The following is a 20556-nucleotide window of genomic DNA, read 5'->3' on the forward strand; positions in this document are numbered from 1 at the left end:
ACAGCACAGGTACGCAATATCCACTTTTGTTAAGCCACTTGGAGAGTTTGTGGGAAAATGTAATAGTCAAAGTCTCCGGCGCTGCTTCTCTCTCCCCCTCTCCCCTCTGGCTGTCCCATTTGAGTGAGACCCCTGCCAAACGAGCCCTCCCCTCATTTTCCCAGTCGGAAATCCGCTAGCCAGAAGCAGAAGCAGGCACCAAGACGAAGGAGCCTAGCTTGCCTAGGCTCTGGGCTCTGGCAACACATGCGCATTACAGAACGTGCTCCAATCACAGCAACTCTCTTTTCAGCCTCTCTTCCTCTCTGCTCTCAGGGACCCCTCTATCTCGGGCTAGGCTGTAGAGGCGCAAACAAACGTTCCGAGAACCGCAGAGACCAACCTGTCTGGCACAAATCCCAGTTTCAAGAAGTAAGGCAGGCAGTGATTCCCCGGTCCATCCATCTGCCCATCTATGTACAGCTTGGATTGCAAGGCCCCAAGAACACCCACCCAATTCGCTCGCCTGTGCAATACAACCTGGCTTTTGTTTGGCAGGGCCAGAGACACTTTTCCCAAATGCGGACCCAGGGCCAGCCAGCAGCTTGCACTTGGGCGCTGTTTGCTCTTTCACTGTTCACTATTTGACGTCATTACTCTCAGCAAGACCTAGCGCCGATGTAGCATAGCAGACCTAAAAGTCAGCCGTTGTCTTGCTGAGAAGCCGGCGTTGGCCCGATGACCAGTTCAAATCTGCCCTGCCTTTCTTTTTTTAGGAGAGTTTACACAAAGTGAGGCTTCGTGCATTGTGGATGAATCCGCAAGACGCTACTACACATTAACTACTACGCTAGACTCGAACCGACCGCAGGGCTACGGCCTCGATTTGTCTTTGATTTGAAAGGCTTAGCGTCTCAAACAGTTCCTCTCGTTCCTCTGGTTCCTCTCCTTTCTCTCGTTCCTCTCCTTTCTCTCGTTCCTCTCCTTTCTCTCGTTCCTCCTCCCTTTCCCCCTTCTGACTAGGCTTTTTAAGGCCGGTCTAGTGACAACACATGCACATACATACATACACACATATACACACACATACCCACATATACACGCACATACACACACAACACACACACATACACATATGTACACACACATCTACGCATACACACGCGCACAAATTCTAATTTGAGTACCTGCATCTTGTGCCGTCCTATTCGTCCTCCATCTGATTGTGCCCCAGTATTAGGCTAGCACTCTGCCTGAAACCCATGGATTCCGGTACAAGATCCCGTCATATCTAGACACATTGTTTTTGATCATTGATCAATGGGCTTCCCCCCCCCCCCCCCCCCCCCAGGGATATGAGACAGACATGCAGACAGCAGAGATAAGAGGCTGTACAGGATAGTGGGACCACACACTTTGTGTGCAAACATAGTTTCTAAAAACGTAACTATACGTCCAACGTACCGCACATATAGGTTGTGTACGTGCATGCAAGCCCCTCTAGTGCGTATATGGTGTCTTGTGCCTTGGGACCCCATAGCCCCCTAGCTGTTACAGCAGAACAGGGCAGAGCAGGGCAGGGCAGAAGTGCTACCAGCAAAAAACGGCTATCCACATTTCCTCTCCTGGGAACCGGTAAACCGATCAGTCAGCCTTCGGTGGGCTGGGCGGGACCTGGCCTGGCCTGTCTGTCTGTGTCCTTCTGCTCAAGGTAATCTGCAAAGAAAAGGGATAACAGACAAAAAAAGGCCTGCCACAGGAACGCATCAAGAAAGCTTGGCTCACCTTTTTCTTGTGTGACCAGTTGCACTGCTATTCGCCAGACTTGCCAAGCCCCCGCCTTTTTATCTTCCTAACTTATGCCTAAATTTGATTATGTCATGGATTGACATATAGCACGGTTTGTTATGCTGGCCCAAGATAAGAGAAAATAAAACAAAGCGCAAGAGCTTAGGTCTCAACCTCCTACGTCCTGGCCTCAACGCCTTTCGTCCTTGTTTCACAAACGAAAGAATACATGTAATTTAGGACTGCCTGTGCATGGCATCCCGGGGGAGAAAGCAAAAAAACAATACAAGGAAACACAGTGTTGAAAATCCCCGAAGCTACGACATGAAGAGTAGAAAGCCCCGAAGGGGGCGCACATACTTGAGATGGAGGGCTTAGCCTGCGTACATGGTACCATCTGACCGCAAAAATAGCTGCTATCATTAGTAGTACAGTGCAGCAGAGCGGGGTCGAGTGAGTTTCCACCTTGTGCGTTGCTTCTCGAGTTCTATCTGTTTTTATTCATTTGCCTTCCTCTTGTCTCCTCTTCTCTCTCTTACTTCTCCTCTGGACTCTCATAGGAACAGTATTATGTTCTACTTCCACCCAAAGTCGCCTCATAGCCAATGCATGGCCGATACTGTAAGAGGCCGCTTAAATGTAGCTAAATTACCAACACAGAGCGTGTTGTTTCCTTCGGTAATCCTTCCTGCGCGGAAGCACACACCTAAATTGGTAAATGGCATCTTACAAGGTGCTCTTTATACCCCCTTCTCGCTCACCGGCCCTAGTTGCCAAGCAAATGTAAGACTCCGTACCAAACCTAGACTTACTGATCGAACCAGCGCAGGCAAAAATGGCAGAGGAAAATGAGAGTCTCCGAACTTTGCCTCCATGTGACCTGGCCGCTATCTATTCCTTCAACACTCAATGCCACTAATGGATCTTCCTTGGGCAACTAGACTCTAAGCCTACCCCGGAACTTACTTCAGCCGAGCAACACGAGAAACCGTCAGTCATCACAGCGACTAATAAAGACGTCAATAAAAGGCACAATTAAGGTTGTTTCCAATTCCACCATTGCAAATTAAGCTATCGTTTAGCGGCTACACTATGATTAGGGATAGCCCTATTGTCCCTTTCTTCACTGCAAGCCATGATTCCATCATCGCCCCCCTCGTTGCGCAGCTAGTGCATCAACCCGTTCCCGAACCTTCATCAGCGCAGAGTTATCGTGTTGACTGAGTTTCGCGCGAAGGTTATACAAGGCTTTGAGTGTGGCAGCACGGCCTGTCTCCTGTTCCTTAGCATGAGGAAAATCAGGAAAGAATGTTAGTAGAAGGGGAGGAAATGGAGGGGGGGAGAGAGAGAGAGAGAGATAAAACGCAGGTCAGGGGATAGAAAGAGAGAAGCAAAGACGAGGGAAACGTACTGTGCCAGGCGCTGGGCTTGGTGATGGCTGGCCCCGAATAGGTGACTCGGCTGATTTGTTCGCATTGACGAGCGCTGAAGCAGCTGATGGGCTCTTCAATCACACCACGCAGGTGAGGGAGCAGTTAGCTTGTCGAGCTGGAAATAGAAAGAAAGGGCTGGGTGGACTATACCGTAGCCTTGAGCGAGCTCAGGTCTGCGAGCATCTGAGCCAGCAACATTTCCTTCGTTTCCTGCCTATGATGGACGGTGGACAGGACGTGGGATAGTACGGAGTATGTGTTTCAAGATTTGTAATTGTTGCGGATAAAGGTTCGCCAGAACAAAGCGTTAAGGAAAGGCCCCCCCCCCCAACCTTGGAGCTAGGGTGCCCTCTCAGCTCTCAGCTGGCTGCGGCGGCTCTTGGCAGGCTGTGGCAGCCGCCAAACAACATGCTTATTTTTTAGGGTTAATACCCCTGACCCCTGCCTGTCTGCGGCTCGGCTTAACGCCAGAGGTTTGGCTCTCAGTCGCTGTTTGCCTGATGTCCGAGATTAATGCAATGGATAGGGCGGGCGAGTGCAAGTCTTGAGCCTCGAGGGACATTTTGAAAAGAAACAAAAGAGACAGAGTCTCATATCGTGCTTGGACTCGCTCAGGCCCTCACGCCTGTTTTGACAAATCTCTTGATGGGGTTCGTGACGTTTTAAGCGGGTCCTTTCCCAAAACCCTCATTCCAATTCATCCGCAGTCATTCTCCCGCTACTCCTTCTCAGCCCTTAACCGGTGATCTTATCGTCGCTTCTCAAGGGCACGTCTTCATTGTGCTCTCTTTTCTATTGTTATTTTTCTTTTAATTTTTTTCTCCTCTTTCGTGCCCGATCCACCACCATGTTTGCTCTTCGCAGAGGTTTTGCTACAGCGGCTGCCAGATCGCTTCAGGCCCCCAGCAAAGTTGTTTGTGTTGGCCGCAACTACGCGTATATCTCCCCCATCTACCACGAGCGCCACCTCGCTTTTGAGCGATCAGGTGCCGCTGTGACGTATCTCACTGGGCCGAGCAAACCATACTGACGATTTCTGCAGCGACCATATCTCCGAGCTAAGCAGTGCTCGCCCCAAGCAGCCCTTCTTCTTTCTAAAACCCCCCTCCTCGGTGCTGCTCCCCGGCGCTGGCCCGGTCGTCCGTCCCAATGGCGTTGATCTGCACTACGAGGTGGAGCTTGCCCTAGTCATTGGCAAGACTCTCAGGAATCTCGAGGCGAGCGAGGAGACTGCGGCCCTAGCAGCCATTGAGTGTGAGTACTTGAGATGTTGGTAGCAGAGAGCCACCCCCCGCTAACACGCACACACACACGCCATGCAGCCTACCTCCTCACCATTGACCTGACAGCCCGCAACATTCAGGGCGAAGCCAAGAAAAAGGGCCTCCCGTGGGACATTGCAAAGGGATTCGACACATTTTTGCCCATCAGTCGGACTATTGCCAAGTCTGCCATCCCCGACCCGCATAACGTCGAGCTGTTCCTACAGGTCAATGGCCAGACAAAGCAGGCTGCCAGCACCAACCTGATGCTGTTCCAGATCCCGCGCCTGCTGAGCGATATTTCCAAGGTCATGACGTTGACGCCCGGTGACATCGTTTTGACAGGCACACCGGCCGGTGTCGGCCCTGTGGTTGGCGGTGACGTCATGCGCTGTGGATTAAAGGTTGACGGTCGCGAGTTGGAGGCGGCAAAAATTGAGGTTAGCGTGGAGGATTCGACATCGACGTATGTGTACGCCGAGACTTGAGAAATTTCCAGCTACAGGCGTCGCCATCGTCATCGTCATCGTCATCGCAGCCGTCGTCAGTATAGCGCTTGTTAGCAAGACTAGACACTGGGCATTGTAGTCACCAGGATTGCACTGCACACTAGCTTCATAGTAGCAAATCATTTGTATTCACTCAATACGTACTCCAAACTCCATTTCCTGTATCCCACGCCGCTCTTCTCTTACTCCTTGTCCTCCAGGTTAGGATCCGGAATCGACCCCGGCTTTGGTGCCCAATCGGCGACCGTGCCACACTGCATGCACGTTCTGTCTTGCATATTAGCCTTGAATTCCTCGACCCCCTTCTTTACCTGAGTGCCAAGATCGGTGCAGTAGAACTGCTTCTCCTTCACAATGGCGTTGCAGGTTGGACTGGAACAGTACCAGCGCATGCGGTCCAGGATTCCGGTCGGCCGTTTCTGCTCTATCACGATGCCGACGGTGTTGGCAAAGCGAATGGGGTTGTGCGGTATGTTGGGGGGCAGTAAAAACATGTCGCCCTCCCGGATGATGATGTCCCGGAATACAGACCCATCTTCAACCACCTTGAGCACCATGGCGCCCTTGTACTGGTAGAAGTACTCGGGCGTGCCGTTGATGTGGTAATCGGTGCGAGCATTGGGACCACCAACAATCTGCAGTGGGGCGGGGAAACAGGTTAATCAGAAAAGACAGAGCATGGGAGGAGGGGGGGTCCTGCCACTTATTATGAGAACGCTTACCATGACAATGACATCCTTGTCGTACACACAATAGTTGTTTACGGGTGGCTGCAGTAGATGCGAGTTCTTTTCTAGCCTGTAGCGGGCATGTTAGATTCTGGGCTAACAAGGCATATACATATAGGACGGCTGTCTTACCACTTTGGCAGGTTGATGGGCGCTGGAAGAGCCATTCTTAGCAAATGTCTTGTGAGGGCTAGCTTTGCTTGTATTGTTTAATTTCTGCTGTTGTTTGTTGTTTGGTGTCTGGTGTCTGGTGTCTGGTGTCTGGTGTCTGGTGTTTAGCTTTTCGTGTCTTGAAGCAAAGTGAAGGATGGAGTGACAGATGAAACATCGAAGTCGGGCCTGGTAACACTATCCCGTAGCAAAGATTTGAAGCGGGGCTAGACAGGTGGAGATTAGAGATAACGGGCCGTTGATTCTAGTGGGATAGGCGCTGTAGCAAGTCGGGCTCTAGCGGGTGGGCTGTGTGCTACAGTGCATCAAAGTGAGCATGTTTTAGTGGAATGGGCGCTGTACGACAGTACTGGCTGAGCAAGATCTACAACACCCAGGTGCGCGAATTTGAGCAGAATTGCCGACTCATCATGGCAGTGGCCTGATGCTTGAATTTATTCAAAAAGCGATCCAAGCTCATTGCCTTCGCGTCCCCGTCGTCTCACATTTCTTTTTGTTATTTTCTTGTAGCTGGCACTTTTGTTGTTCGCCGAACTCACAAACCTCTGGCCGAATTGTCTCCCAACCCAAACCCTAATAGCTTAAGGCCTGATCAGCTATTCTTATTTTAATCCTGTTCCATCCGCAACGAGAGTCTCTCCCTGCTTTTCTCTTCATCTAGCATCTTTTTTGCTTTTCGACTTGGCGTATATATTTTGCTCCAACTTGCTTGCTTTTTTATCTGCAAAACCACTGATCCGACATCCGCTTTCACGCCGGCCTCCGATCCCGTCCTCGACCCCAAATCCACGTCGCATCCCGCTCCTATTGCCCACAATGGACCACTCGCACATGGGTCACTCGCACATGGACCATGGTGACGCGCCTGGCGACAACATGCCCATGTGCAGCATGAACGTACGAGTCTCTTGTGGCCTCCCCGTGGCCTTCCCCTGATGGCTCTGATTACTGACGAATTTTGCTTGCACAGATGCTCTTCACCTGGGACACCAACAACCTCTGCATCGTCTTCCGCCAATGGCGTATCACGTCGTCCTTGAGCCTGGCGATTTCGCTGCTCACTATTGTAGCCATTGCCGCTGGCTATGAAGCCTTCCGTTCTGCCCTGAGAGGCTACGAGGCTGCCGTTGCTAAGAGAATCGAGACCGCCCCGAGTACGCTCCCCCTTCCCTAATCCCTCTCCCTACAGCTGAGCAGCTACCGACTAACGCGAACCCCCCCCTCTTCATTACCGCAGGACAAACCCAAGAACAAGTGACTAAGCGCGCCCATCTTATCAAGGCTGTGATGTACGGCGTGCAGTCATTCTACGCCTTCATGCTGATGCTAGTCTTCATGACCTACAACGGTTGGGTCATGCTGGCCGTTTCGGTAGGGGCCTTTGTGGGATACCTCATGTTTGCTGAGAATGCGCCCCTCGCCAATGAGGGAGTGTGCCATTAGACAGGGCACAAGACAACGGACAGAGAGATACAGGGGCTACAAGCGCCACAGGAGCCACAGGACTGGCTTGAGATATGTCTAGACTCGGAAGACAGAGGGTACGGCGCGCGGTGGCTTGAGCTCTGGAAACACTGCCTACACTGAGTCGGGATACATTGGCTGCTGCGACAAGGTTCCTTGCGAACACTAGCTCTACTTGCTTAGTATGTCTTTTCACACCTAATATGTTATTATCATCGCGTTTTTTTTCCATTAGTATTATTGTTATTATTTTGTTCTTGATGCTTCTACATTTTGGCTTCCTGTCCGCCTGTCCTGTCCCTCCAGTCTCGAAGCATGTGTGAATTCCCCCTTAACCCAGGTTGTGCCCCCACTAGGCTTTCACTCTGCCGTTTGCGGTCATAGAATCGGCCCATACTCGCTGCGTCTAGCACCAACGCCTCGTCGCCCAAATGGTCTGCTGCCTCTAAATGTTTCTGTGGGCTTTCGTCATATGCTACACGCGCTGCCTCAACTAGGATCTTCGCCGTAAACCCCCAGACCTTGTATCGGCCCCAGTGCTCTTCCAGCACATCCGGCCGCCGCACCGTCTCACGCCACTTTTGCATGGACGGCACGGGCACAGGAGCCGGCTTGGTCACGCGTTGATTGGTAATAGGCACATAGAAATTGTGTATACGCCACGGGGCGCCTGATACGTGTTCACCCCAGCCACCCTCGTACCATGGACCCGGCGGTAACCGCGCACGCGTTGATAGGGCTGGGGAGGGCGTCTCGTCGTGTGACAGGAGGAAGTTATGGAAGGGACCGGAGAACACAGCGGCTACCTCGCCTGCTGAGGGGGTTGGTCGTAGCGTATCGGACACAGCGGCTTGTGACGCACTAGAGAGACTGCGGGCCACAGCTTCGGTGCTACTGCTTGCTGGCGGCGGTGGACGGCGGTTTAGAAGCGCTACACATGGACGGACGACCACATCGGTCCGTGCTAGTGAATGGGGGAGATGGCAGAGGAACTCAATATCATAGTTCTTGGGCAGAAGGTCGTTTGTTTCCGGCAAGCCAATTTCCTCCCAGGCTTCGCGGCGGGCAATTTCGTCTGGCAGAGGAGAAAGTTAGAACATTTGGCTGGCATTATTTCGTCATGGACTACCCCCATTCCCATTTATGAACCTTGCGTCGAAATGCCAAAGGAAAGGAAAGAAGCGGGGCTGTATAAGGGCGAGCCACAATACATACATGGGCTCTCTGATGTGGTATCGGCTTTGCCTCCGGGAAACGCTGCGTGGCCACCAAAGTTGCGCATTCCCGAAGCTCGCATTGTAAGGACCACGCGTAGGTCGCCGACACGGTCAGGATACAGCAGAATGAGCACGGCAGCACGGCGACTGGCGGGAAGCTGGTTCCATAATGGAAAGGCAGGAGGTCTGTACTGGCGGAGGCGCGCAACGGCGGCCTGGTTAGGGCGTTAGCAATGGAGCAAACAAATGGGAGAATCAGACATAACAGGAACTGAGACTTGTCGTATCCGTATATCATGGCGTATCCACATCAATAAAGCGAATAGTTGGAACTGAAACGACTTACCAGTGACTTTGTGCTCAATGGCGACATGCTGTGTGGATCCCAATATTCCGATGACTCTGATGATCCCTTTGGGCTTGTAATAGCTTCTAAATCAACTTGATGTTTGTAGCTTTCTCTTTCCTTGTCGTCTTCTGTGTCTTCATCGACTTGCTCTTTTTCGTTCAACTCTTGAACATGGCTAGAGGAAGCTCCCGTAAATAAATATTCCTGGCTCTTGCCATAGGATTTGTCGCTGGGCGGTGCCAAGACATCACCCGCGCCTTGGTGTTTAGGGGTTTCTTTTGATGCGAACGGAGATGCGACCACTTCTGCTTCTGATGCTGCCACTTCTGCTGCTGCCGATGGTGCTGGTACAGTGGTCTGACCCATGGCGTTGTCGATCAAGGCGGTGAGGCTTCAAGTCGTTCAACCCAAGCTCGGATATGTAACGTCGATAAGGATGAGGATGATGAGGATGAGGAAAACAGCGCGTCCAAAGGCACAGCAAGTGAACCTTGACCTAACCAGACCCCCTCCCCCAAAAGGCGAGGCGAAGCGAAGGCGTTGAGCTAGAAAAGTCTGGTTAATATGAGCCTAAGGAATGCGTTCCCTGCCCTTTCTTTGTCTTTCTGCAAGCAACAAAACCAACGTAAGCACAAGTGGCAAGCAGAAATCCTCAAGCCAAAGAACGAACCTCCCAAAAAAAGAAATGTTCAATGAAACGCTGCGCCTATGCTTGCTTTTGAACCAGCCCTTATTGTTATGCGGCTTTGGCGGGATATTTCTTTGTTGGGTGTAGTGCGCTTGTATTCTTGGCTAGCCCATCTTTAACCCTTCTTAGCCCATGCAAACCCCTCTAAATAGACAAGGATTTTATCGCCATGATGCCTGACCTGTTTTAGACTTGCCTCGTCGCTGCCGCTGGCGTAGGTGTTTAACAAGCTCGGAATAAACAAGGAAAGAGCCCTCGGGCCCGAGTCTCGCTCTTTCTCTATTGCCTTCGCGAGACTAGATCGCCGAACCGATGCAGCAAGTACCTGCCAGTTGGATTGTATATAAATATCTCATGTCCATCGACCGAGCTGTCAATGTTGGAGTAGTTACCTTAGGCTTCTCTCCACCTAGGGTAACTGCGGCATTTGTCTTCACCGACTAAGGTCGGCCATGAAAGGGAGAGCCGGACCCTTATCGATCGAGCCATTGGAGAGAGTGAGCGATACGGCATGTATATGCATAGACAAAAGAGAGAAATTCTAGACCAAGGAGAGATAGAGAAGGTGGACGAAAGCTCCGATTAACCAAATAATTCATCTAAAAAGAGAAAAAAGGTGTAAAAAGGTGTAAAAAAAAAAAGCAACAACAATGCATGTCATGTCATTCATAAATGACTGGTACGTAAATAAGCACAAAGAACTTGAGAAAAAAAAAGCAACCAATTCAATCGCCTGTTCATGTGAAGAGATGAATGAAGCCCTGAAAAAACAATCCCGGCCAGATAAGTAAGGTCATAGTCATAGTCTCGTTACGGCGTTTCTAGTAATAATATCAGACGATGTTTCCACCTATCCGTATCCGTGTATCCGTGTATCCGTTTGTTTTTTGTTTTTTTTTTACATTTTTTTGTTTCTTTTTTTCCTTTGTGTTTGGTGGAGAAGACCAAATGAGAGGGGGAGGGGGCTTGCTTCTCTTTTCGTTCCTCTCACACTATTGTTGCTGATGCTCCTAAATCAGTACCTGTTTCGTGTAGTACGCGAATATGCTTTTTAATGTTTTGCTTTCGCCGCTCCTTCTTCTGCTTCTTACTCATAAAGCCCGAAGATAAGCGCATATGCGTGAACATGCCAAGCATCTGCTCGTTTGTCCGTTGAAGGAAGCTGTTTCTATCGCCTGCAGTGGCAAGGCCAAGCGAGGTTCCAGGCTCGGAATCAGAGTGCTGCTCGCTGTCGCTCTTGTCACTCTTAGCATCTTTACTCTTGCGTTTTTCAGCCTTCCCTCCGCGTGTCTTCGCTTCTTTTTCTCTGGCGCGACTGCTTTCCGTGGCTGACATGCGACTGCCAGGAGCGGCAGAGCTAATGCTACCGCTTGTAGTAGCATAATGCAAGGACTTTCTCTTGGGGCCGAACAAACGGGAAATGGCTCTGGCGCGGTCTCGAGCATCCTGCAAGTCTGCCTCTTCTTCCTCTTCCTCCTCCGTGTCTGTGTCAAAGTAGCTGACCTGTGGCTCAGCGACGGTCATGGACCTCGGCATGGCTTTGTTGCTAGGGCTCCAAGGGAGTAGACTGCACTGGTACGCTGGCGGTGGCGGTGGAGGTGGCGACAAATGCGATGATGGGGTTGGGGGCAGGGATTTGGCATTGGCGGCAAGTTCCGTTGCGGGAGCATTGGAAGAAGATAGAAGATTAGACGGGACAACCGACGAGTTTGAATATGGTCTCACTGGTTGCCGAACTGGTGTGTGGGCCGTCTCAACTGGTTGACTGAGATGTTTGGGATGCGGCGGTGGACTGCGGTATGGCTGGAAAGGAGACATGTGAACGTGCAGATTAGACTGGGATCCCGAAAATAGACTGTTGCGTGGAGTGAACGGAGGGGAACATGTAGTGGTTGTCGATGAGGAACGACCTTCAGTATCAGATGAGGAAAATGAAGAAGATGGGGCAGAGGAGACGGAAGAAGTAGTACTGGCTGCTGAAACCTTTCGGGGGGATAGCATAGCAGGCGAGGGTGATTGAGTGGTGAAATCCATGGCGTTGGGTGATTTGGGCATTGTGATGGTGCAGGAACAGGCGTTGAGAAGAGCAGCAGGGCGTGGGCTTTTAGGCGTCCCCCATGGGGTCGAGAATCCGGATCCCATTTCGTTGAGTGAGTCTGGAATGTACAAAGATGTCATTCTTGAGCCAGCTGCCAAACTTGGAGAGGGATGCGTTGATGGAACAGAGGAGGCAGCAGATAAAGGCCGAAGGCTTAGATTTTTAGAACAGAAACTAAAAGCCGGGCTGGGTGGCTCAATGTCTGATATATGGGCCGGAATTGCAGCAAGAGTAGGCGGAAGCGTGGGCACAAATGGTAGCGTCAGTGGTAGTGACAAGCTAACAGTATGGCAGTCGTTCTGAGGCTGCACAGATTGGATCGAAGTCTCACTGTGACTGCTGTCACAACGGCAGGAGGGGTCACGTTCAGTGGGACGTTTATACAGAAAGACACTGTGACTGTAGCCAATGAGTTGTGTTTGTGTTTGTGCCTGTGTCTCGGTCTGTGTGAAGGTTGATGTTTGCAGGGAGAGAGGAGTAGGGTCTGACTGAGCCGATGGGGGAGATTGAGGGGAAGAAGAAGAAGAAGAAGAAGAAGAAGATAATGAAGAAAGAGAAGAGACGAAGGGAATGTGCACTACTTCTGCATTTTCATTTTTTGCTGCTGCTTGCATCTCCTCTCCACCGGGGACCAGCTTTGTTTCATATTGCCTGCTGAGCTGGTGGCTGACAGTGGCTTCTAATTCTTGCTGCTCCTCTCCCACCAGATGCAAGCCTAAATTTACGGTAGTTTCTTTTTCTTCCCCGTCTTGTTCTGAGCATGCAGACGGGGACAAAGACCAAGCAGAGAAACGAGAAGAAGTAGAAGCCCAGGGAAAACGCGATGACTGGTGCGACTGTAGCTGCAGGTGCGTCGTTGTTGCAGAAGCTGCTGCTCTAGCGCAAGGCAAGCTGCAGCCTCCTTTTAGCAAAGGCCCTGCAGGTAGCCGGGCCTCATCGCAGGCGTTAATTCTAGCAGTAGTAGCAAAAGGGGATGGAGAAAAAGAGGAGAGACCAACATCTGTGCCAGTTGCAGTGCTAGGAGAGCCCGTCGTTTCCGAGAATGCCCGGGCTGTCGGAGATAACCACGACGGTGGCAGAGGAACAGGCATGTATGGTGAGCAATCAAACTCTGTGCCATCAAAGACAAGAGCCTGTGGCCGCGGTAGCGTTGTGCGTGGTTGCAGGACAGAATATGGAGACACAGGAGAAGAAGTTGGCCTCCGCGATAAAGACGATAGAAACGATGGGGACGGCAGGGGCGGTAAGGGCGACGGACTCAGCGTAGGGAGAGGCTGGTTTAGGGCTGCACGGTCTGCATCATCTGCGCTAGAGCTGGCTGAGTTGGGCTTGCCTTGCTGACGATTGTCCTGCTGGTTCCCGCTCGGCGACAGAAGAATCACCTTGTTTTCATGCTCGTACAGCGGAAATTCCGCGGATAATGCGGTAGGCGGTGAACACAGCTGAATTATACCTTCATTGTCTTCACCATTGTTCTGATAGCATATCTGTTTTAAACACGCCTGGCTCTGGTCGAGAATGGCAGGAACAGCCTGTGCGACAGAGACTGGGTCTTGTGTAACCATGGAAGAGGGGCGGGGCAAAGAAGTGGGAGGTGCGGAAGAAGAGCGAGGGAAGCCTGTAAATACAGGGGAATGTTCACTAAATGCAGGGGTATTGCTACTAGATATACAGGCCTGACCGCTGGTGTCAGCGTTATATCCTGCTACTACAGAGCCTCCTAGGCCAGACCCCTGAGTATCAGCGTCTATCTTGTGGTTGTCCAGCACATTACCCGACGATGCCAAGCACGCATACTGCCTGCAGCCGTCGGCCATACCACTTTTTTTACCGCCTTTCTCACTGGTATTTGCGGCATCTGTTGTGCCTGTAGTGCCGGCGGCCACAGAAAGCAAACTTGCCCTCCTAGCAAATGTGACAGAAATGTCGCGTGAATGACGCACTGCACTGCGACGAGGGGGTCTTGGTGTGCCAGGAGAAGAGCCTGAAGCCAAAGACTTGGCGGCTTGGGAGGTGACTAGGCCGAGTTTCTGTGCCTGTGCCTGTACCTGTGCCTGTGCCTGCGAGTGCGGGAGGCTGGACATTTGTGGAAGAGGCTGGTGGACGTAGCTATTCGAGGACTGGTCAAACGAAGGCCCAGCAAGTAATAGTGATCTGGGCTGGGGGCTGGCCGATGTTGAAGAGACCATAGTGGGCTAGTATTATTATATGCCAGTGGCTGAAAGTTTACAGGAAACTTAATTAAAGCAGGTCTCACGAATAACACGGGGGGAGATGATGAAAAGCCACAAAAAAAGGAAGCAAAAAACGAGGAGAAAAAGAAAACCTTCGCTTAGGCCTGAGGAGAAGGGAGTATGGCCGGTTCAAATACAAATACATTCTCAAAGAAGGACTTGGCGTCAGTGTCATGTGTTGCACCTTCATATTCTCACATCTTAGTATTCTCTGCCCGCCCATGAGATGAATACAAGTATACGAGCAAGCGTCGTAAACCCGTCATCAGCCAGGAGCGTAAGAGCCAGCGGCGGCTCACATGCTGATTTGTGAGTTCTAGGTCCTTCCTTGCGTGATAGATAGTTGAATCTCATATCACATCAAAAGGCAACGAGAAAATATGCAAGAGGAAGGGGATGAGGAGGTCACAAGCTCGAGTCCAAGACGGGGCACAGCGGGCGAAGGACCCAGTGCCTATTCTTCCCCTGCGGACAAAGCCAAGTGCTAGTTAGTTCCGTGGGCCGGAATTCACAGTCTTTCTTTGTTCTTATCATGGCCGTTGTCGCCTGAGCCAATCTCCCATTGGCGGCCTTTTTCAAGACATGAGTTTGTCCTTTATGGCTCTTCCACGTCTTCTTCATCCTCCTCGTCCTCTTAGTCTCCAAGCTCCATGCAACCTCTTTTTCTAGGTCATTTATTCAAATGCTAGACAGACGCCTCTGGTCCCCAGGCAAATTAGCCGAAGATTTGGACTCGGGACTTAAGATAGCCAAGCTGCCTGGTCTGCCATTCTATGACGTGGCATTTGGATAAAGCCAAGGAAGGGAAAGTGACCCTAAGGTCAAAGAAGATCCTAGGAAGCAAACAAGATGCAAAGACAGTCGGTGGAAAAGAACAAGATCTAGCCTGCACAGAAGCAGCATCAGAAGAAACGAAAGAAAAAAACACCAAACAGGCAAGGGTAGGGCTGCCAACGCCCTGCTAGCCTGGCTTCTGCCGTGCCTTTGTCTCTGGACAGGGCTCTGCTATTGGCTAGAGCAGCGAGAAACAAGCGAGAGCAAGGACCGGGAAGAGAAAATATTTCCTATTTAGTCTTGGTATTGGTCCTAGCTAGCTGTTGTCTCTTTGTCCTATGGCGTGTTTTTTTGATCAAGCACAAAATGAGACGACAGGAGACAGACTGGTCATCGAAGACTCAGACTCATCAAAGACCCGAAAACACACCAGGCTCAAGGGCAGGCCAAGGGCCTATAGCAAGAGGCAATGGACACGAGCCGCCCAGAGGCTAACCTAACCGCCTTCAAAAGAGATGTGGCACTTGCAGGTTTCTCCCTTTTCTAGCTTGTCTTTGTGTGTGTCTTTCCTGCTTTAACGTCTTGGTGTTCTCCCGTCCTTTTGTCCTTCATGTCTTGCTTGTACTTTGTGCCCGCAAGACGATACTGGTTCTTTTGCTGCTGACAAGCCTCTGCTTAGCCTTTTTTTGTACTATGCTGTCAGCTCATGTGCAACTCCGGACGTAGTGTAAAAAAAGCTTTTAGAAAGTAAAAAGAAAAAAAAAAAACGGACAAACTCTCTATGAAATGCGAATAAATCATCACCCCGCTTCTAACATTCTACCTCTTCGCTTCTCTTAGCTATCGTCATCCCGCTTGATTGGTAGCTCTCGTGCGCCCAGATCAGGGGAATTCAGAGTCCGGATCCATTCTGTCTCAACACGCACAAAAATCCAGGCAAACCGCCGGAATACCTCTGCCAACTGTAGTGCGTATATACTGACCTCATAGTCACTTACATGACTCAAATGTGGACTCAGCTTGACAGACCATGTCAGCCTCAGCACGAGGTCCAGCCCAATCACCACATAGTAAACCCCCACTGGTTGGAAGAATCGCCGCGAGCGGAGTCCCCACGGATACTCCTTAGAAACTCGACGGTCATCATCCAGTAGCGTTAAATCCCAATCCTTAGTCACATCCCACCAGAAAGAGTACAATGAGTTGAACAGTGCAGCCATGGCCCATAGCTTATAGTGCCAATAGCTTGGCTCTGCCTTTTGTAGCGAGCTAAAGAGGATCACTGGAAACGCACTGGCATACTTGGCCGCGTTAGCCAGATGCTGGCCGCCCCACCCCGTCGCCTCACGCCGTGGCCCATTTCGCACACGAACATACTCGATCAAACATTGACGTAGACGGATACAGCTGGGGAGTGCCAGCACAAGAGGGCCAAGCCAGTCACCACCACATGCGCGATTTGGCACGGCTGTTGCTGACGGCCATGCACTAAACATGCACGCGCACACCCATACGTCAGCCAGTACTTTGGCATATGATGTCAGGACATCGGCCAACAGCACATCGCCAAACTTGCCGTTCTGCGGTTGTGCAAGACCACCGACAGCGACACGGCGCAGCATTTGCAGGAACCGGCGACGGCCTGAATTAGCCAGCCTTGATCCCTGGGGCACGGGGATTACAAAGGCTGCTGCAAGCAGCCCCAGATACGATACGGCAATCCAGTCAGCAATGAGCACGCGCTCTGGATCGCCTCGTGATACAGCCCAGAACAAAAGCAAGGACATGAATGTCATAATTGACAAGGCAGTGGCAAATCGATATGTTGAGGCATGGTGTGGTAGATCCGTCGACAATGAGCGAGAGGGTCGTGGGGGATAGTGTATTAAGCGGGGGACGTCGATATTGAGGAGACTTAGGTAGTGCAAGTTAGCACCCCATGCCCACGCGCCTTGAAGAGGAGCGTAAATGTTAGCGGGATTTAGTAATGGATCAAAATTTAGAAGGTCTATTGTTGAGGCAGAATGGTTGGCTAAGGCAGGATCAAGCCTCGTGAACCATTGGGAAGGACCTACCCAATACCACAATCAACCCAATTCGGTACGGTAGTGGAAGAACAATATTGATCCATCCAAAAGCCGCTGTTTCTAAAGCCACGGCTTCCGCTTCAATTTCCTGGCTCAAATCGTCGGCCATCGTTTATCGTAGAAGCGCGCGCGCCCGTTTTGTTGTCTCGTGGCTTTCTTGTCGCCAACAGCCTGCTGTATTGTAATGTATATGAGGTGAACCCCCTTCCAATTGTCAATCAGCACCGCCTGAAAATATGGTCGCGATTCTTAGAAAGGGGCTGCAGGTTGTATGCTGGTTAAGGTGTTTAAAGCTTCCATAACTGATCAAGGCGCTTTGAGCTTCTGCTTCTACGTGCTAATGGGGCCAAAGTAGCTGTAACAGGTGCCTGCGCCACGCTGGCTTTATATGACTGTGGCACTGGTAATGTGGCGTTGACTAAGCACAGCAAGGGCCGAGGCTAGTTCTCGCCTGAAATTCACAAGCAAGGACTAACACAATATCCGCCCACTGCAATCGCGACATAATCTATATACATTTAATTTCAATACTGCTGTCATAATAGTCACGCTTGTTTCTTATCTATTAAATATACCCGTTAATCAACTGCGCCTCTAAAGCCTTGCCGCAAAATGCCTCTCAATACTGAATCCACCACCACTCCAGCGTCTTCCTCCCCACCAACTGCTCAAACGTCACTCACATCACTCACATCACCCAGTGCCGAAGCACCACTATTAGCTTCAGCCTCTCCTCTTGAATCGCAACCTAGCTCCGACCCAGTTTCAGCTATTCTGTCAAATGCGCGCACCAAAGCTGCCTCGCCCGCCACTTCTCCTTTCCCCTTTGCCGCAGCCCCAGATGTCATCCGTGCCCACCAAAAAGATGCCTATTTCCAAGGCCACCTCGCGAGCCAGATCTCCGGCCTACACCGCCTTCTCCTTGGCGCGCGGTCGGCCCACAAATGGACTACTGAGACTGAAACCGCCGCTTCTCTTCTATACCTATCCCTGACCACGCTTCTCGGCAATCGCACCCTCGGTGAAGAATACTGTGATGTCGTCTCTCTCCACGCCCCCACCGGAACCTTGCCTACTCTGCGTCGCCGCGCCGTCTATATTGCCTCCTCCGTACTCCTCCCATATGCTGTGACCAAGGCTCTACCCTCAATGCGCGCCCGCGCTCGCGCTTTCATTGTTAGCAAACTTGCGCGTCTCCCCCCATACACTTTCGAAGCCCGTGTATGGCGCTACCTCGGCACACATCTCTCAACGATCCTCAGTTCTGCCCCAGCGCATGCTGTTGCTCTAGCGCTTTTCTACTTTAGCGGCACGTATTACGAGACAGCCAAACGCGTTTTCGGCCTACGCCATGTCTTCACACATAAGGTTGCCCAGACGCCTGACCGTGCCGGCTACGAGGTTCTTGGCGTCCTGCTAGTCATCCAACTTGCTGTATCCGGCTGGATTCATGCTCGCCAATTGATTACTGGGTCAAGCGATGACGCCGATGCCGAGGCCGCGCTAGCAGCTGAGGTGCGCGCGGCTCAGGCACGAAGTGGGCTTGGGTCTGTGTCTCTAGGCGCGGGCGATGGCAGCAGCACGACGCTGGCTAACGCTCCCGCAGATCTAGCCGATATCCTTCTCGGCACTGCATCCAATTCGTCGGCCTCGGCCAGCACGACGCTAGCTCTGCAAACACCAGCCGCTCTCACACCGATCACTGCAAATAGCTCATCAGCGAAGCTCGATATCTCGGTTATTACGCACACGCCTCTGCTCAACACACCACACTATTCTCTTGATGACGATAAAACCATGGCATACATCTCGGGTATGCAACAGCGCAAATGCACACTGTGTCTCGAGGCATTACGTGATCCGGCAGCGACACAGTGCGGCCATGTGTTCTGCTGGACTTGCATTTCAGACTGGGTCAAGGAAAAGCCTGAATGTCCCTTGTGCAGACGAGCGGCCTTGGTGCAACATGTGTTGCCTTTGCGCGCAGCAACAATCGAGACCTAATGAAGAGTATGCTATTTATCATAGGGTTAGGGGTTGGCTTTGGGTTATTGGATCTGTATTCTGAATTCTTTGTCCGTTTATTCTGTCAAACCATACATTCATACTACTGAACTTGTTGAGTATTTACCATTCACAACATTAATCTCAAGCAATACAATACCTACACATCACCATATTACCATTACCCCCCCCCCCCCTTCCCTTTGCTCCCTTCAAACGGGTGCCAATTTACTGAGTTACCAAGAAGATAGTAAACAACAAGACTTACATGCGTAACGGATCCTGAAATCCCCCAAGGATCCAGCGCTAAGAAAAAAGAAGCACGAACTGCTTCCAACACCAGCTTTCCCTAATTTTTGTTTTCGTTGATTGGATTTCATATTCTGGCTTGTGCAACCCTATTTGCTCTTTCTTTCGTTTTCGCCTCATTTATCGGCGCTAAAAGCTGCGAAGCAAATTAATGAAAGAAAGGTAAGGTGAGGCAAACAACATTTGATGTAAATGAAGAGGGACAGGCGTTGGAATGCTACTGTTTGAGAGAGTATGGGTGACATGTGAGTTTAGCGCTGTATTTACCCCCCGCAGGGAATGAATCAACGTACAAGTAATGTGTACAACGGGGCATGTGATAGCACCATATAGCTTACATCGTGTAACAAGATACTTCAGCGCATCAGGTTATCCCGCCTTTCATTATTTCGTCTGTCACTTGTCTATCACCCCATAGTACATAGCCTCACAAATTGGACTCGTGGTAGTATGGCAGAAATGTGCAACTGGATATTGAATGAGTATGAAGAACCAAGAACCAAGTATAGCAAAATGGTCACATAGCAGCAAATAAAGCCCCTTTCCTTCACAAGTTTGAAACCCAACTATGATCCCCTTGCCCGCTGCTCTCTTGTTCACCCTCCCGATTTCCAAAACGAAACGGCAAAAGTACAAAGGAAAAAAAAAAAACAAATGCGACCAATGAAGAATGCGATATAGATCTAATGCACCTTCTCTTTACCCATCTCTGGTGTGCGCCTGTTGACAAACAGACGCTCCAGGTGAAAGGTGAGACAGAGGCACCTAAAAGGAAACTAACCCAAGGAGAACAGTGGATGAGAATCCATTCTTAACACGAAAAGAAAACACTTTACCTAGTTTGAAGATGAGAAAAGACAACGGAGACAGGATAGGAAGACAAAGAAAAGAAGAGAAGAAAGAAACATAAGAAAAAAGACAAACTGCCTCAGCTGTAGATCCAATCCATATAGCAAATAAATTACAAGGAAACCAAAAAAGCCGAAGAAACAGCAGTTTCACAAACACCGCAGCGAAGCAGAACGCCCATGATCCATCCATCCATCCAATGAAGTGTGAAATCAAATCCCAGGAAGACCAAGAAAAAAAAAGGGAGAAAGAAATGGAACAAAGGAAAGTGTAACAAAGGTATCGCAAGGTATTAGGTGTGTTAGGGGCAAGAAAGAAAGATATAACGTCAATCAGGTAAAAAAGAAAACGGAGGAATAAGGCCCGTCACTTGGGCTGTTTGGAGCCGTAGAGAACAGAATGAAGTGGTGAAAAAAAGGAAGGAAAGATCGAGTCATAAAATTTCAATGACTATGTCAATCATGATGCATGTGATGTTGATATGATGCGTTGCAGACGTAAATGTCAGGAGGGAGAGCGTGAACCAAGGTTGTGAGTATAGGCGACCAAGGTGAATATGCTAGTGCCAAATGTGTATGCAAATAGCATATACCAGCGCTGAAGACAACTATAT

At 50.5% G+C, this 20556-nt stretch overlaps 7 protein-coding genes across 7 annotated transcripts; 3 read left to right on the forward strand and 4 right to left on the reverse strand.

Annotated features, from left to right (window-relative positions):
* Positions 1 to 4047: 4047 nt before the first annotated feature.
* On the forward strand, positions 4048 to 4950 carry HOO65_060515 (putative hydrolase C21C3.09c; the record flags this gene model as incomplete). The annotated part of the gene is made up of 3 exons (XM_071004015.1): positions 4048 to 4199; positions 4243 to 4454; positions 4523 to 4950. 3 exons carry the CDS (start codon positions 4048 to 4050, stop codon positions 4948 to 4950), a joined length of 792 nt encoding a protein of 263 aa, XP_070857865.1.
* Positions 4951 to 5153: 203 nt separating this feature from the next.
* HOO65_060516 (3-hydroxyanthranilate 3,4-dioxygenase) lies at positions 5154 to 5866 on the reverse strand (the record flags this gene model as incomplete). Its single annotated transcript, XM_071004057.1, has 3 exons — positions 5154 to 5606; positions 5694 to 5769; positions 5832 to 5866. The coding sequence occupies 3 exons, from the start codon at positions 5864 to 5866 to the stop codon at positions 5154 to 5156; spliced, it is 564 nt and encodes a 187-aa protein (XP_070857866.1).
* Positions 5867 to 6686: 820 nt separating this feature from the next.
* Positions 6687 to 7503, forward strand: HOO65_060517 (Copper transport protein CTR2; the record flags this gene model as incomplete). The annotated part of the gene is made up of 4 exons (XM_071004032.1): positions 6687 to 6767; positions 6841 to 7024; positions 7108 to 7301; positions 7396 to 7503. The coding sequence occupies 4 exons, from the start codon at positions 6687 to 6689 to the stop codon at positions 7501 to 7503; spliced, it is 567 nt and encodes a 188-aa protein (XP_070857867.1).
* A 97-nt stretch (positions 7504 to 7600) lies between these two features.
* On the reverse strand, positions 7601 to 9266 carry HOO65_060518 (Peroxisomal coenzyme A diphosphatase 1, peroxisomal; the record flags this gene model as incomplete). The annotated part of the gene is made up of 3 exons (XM_071003835.1): positions 7601 to 8409; positions 8550 to 8766; positions 8898 to 9266. 3 exons carry the CDS (start codon positions 9264 to 9266, stop codon positions 7601 to 7603), a joined length of 1395 nt encoding a protein of 464 aa, XP_070857868.1.
* Positions 9267 to 10575: 1309 nt separating this feature from the next.
* Positions 10576 to 13875, reverse strand: HOO65_060519 (uncharacterized protein; the record flags this gene model as incomplete). Its single annotated transcript, XM_071001151.1, has 1 exon — positions 10576 to 13875. One exon carries the CDS (start codon positions 13873 to 13875, stop codon positions 10576 to 10578), a length of 3300 nt encoding a protein of 1099 aa, XP_070857869.1.
* Positions 13876 to 15530: 1655 nt separating this feature from the next.
* HOO65_060520 (putative exs family protein) lies at positions 15531 to 16490 on the reverse strand (the record flags this gene model as incomplete). Its single annotated transcript, XM_071001152.1, has 1 exon — positions 15531 to 16490. The coding sequence occupies one exon, from the start codon at positions 16488 to 16490 to the stop codon at positions 15531 to 15533; it is 960 nt and encodes a 319-aa protein (XP_070857870.1).
* Positions 16491 to 17393: 903 nt separating this feature from the next.
* HOO65_060521 (RING-1 protein) lies at positions 17394 to 18785 on the forward strand (the record flags this gene model as incomplete). Its single annotated transcript, XM_071001153.1, has 1 exon — positions 17394 to 18785. The coding sequence occupies one exon, from the start codon at positions 17394 to 17396 to the stop codon at positions 18783 to 18785; it is 1392 nt and encodes a 463-aa protein (XP_070857871.1).
* Between the last annotated feature and the right edge of the window lie 1771 nt (positions 18786 to 20556).

This window comes from Ceratocystis lukuohia (assembly GCF_044167205.1).
Source record: "Ceratocystis lukuohia strain C4212 chromosome Unknown Supercontig6_pilon, whole genome shotgun sequence".
Classification (NCBI taxonomy): Eukaryota; Fungi; Ascomycota; class Sordariomycetes; order Microascales; family Ceratocystidaceae; genus Ceratocystis; species Ceratocystis lukuohia.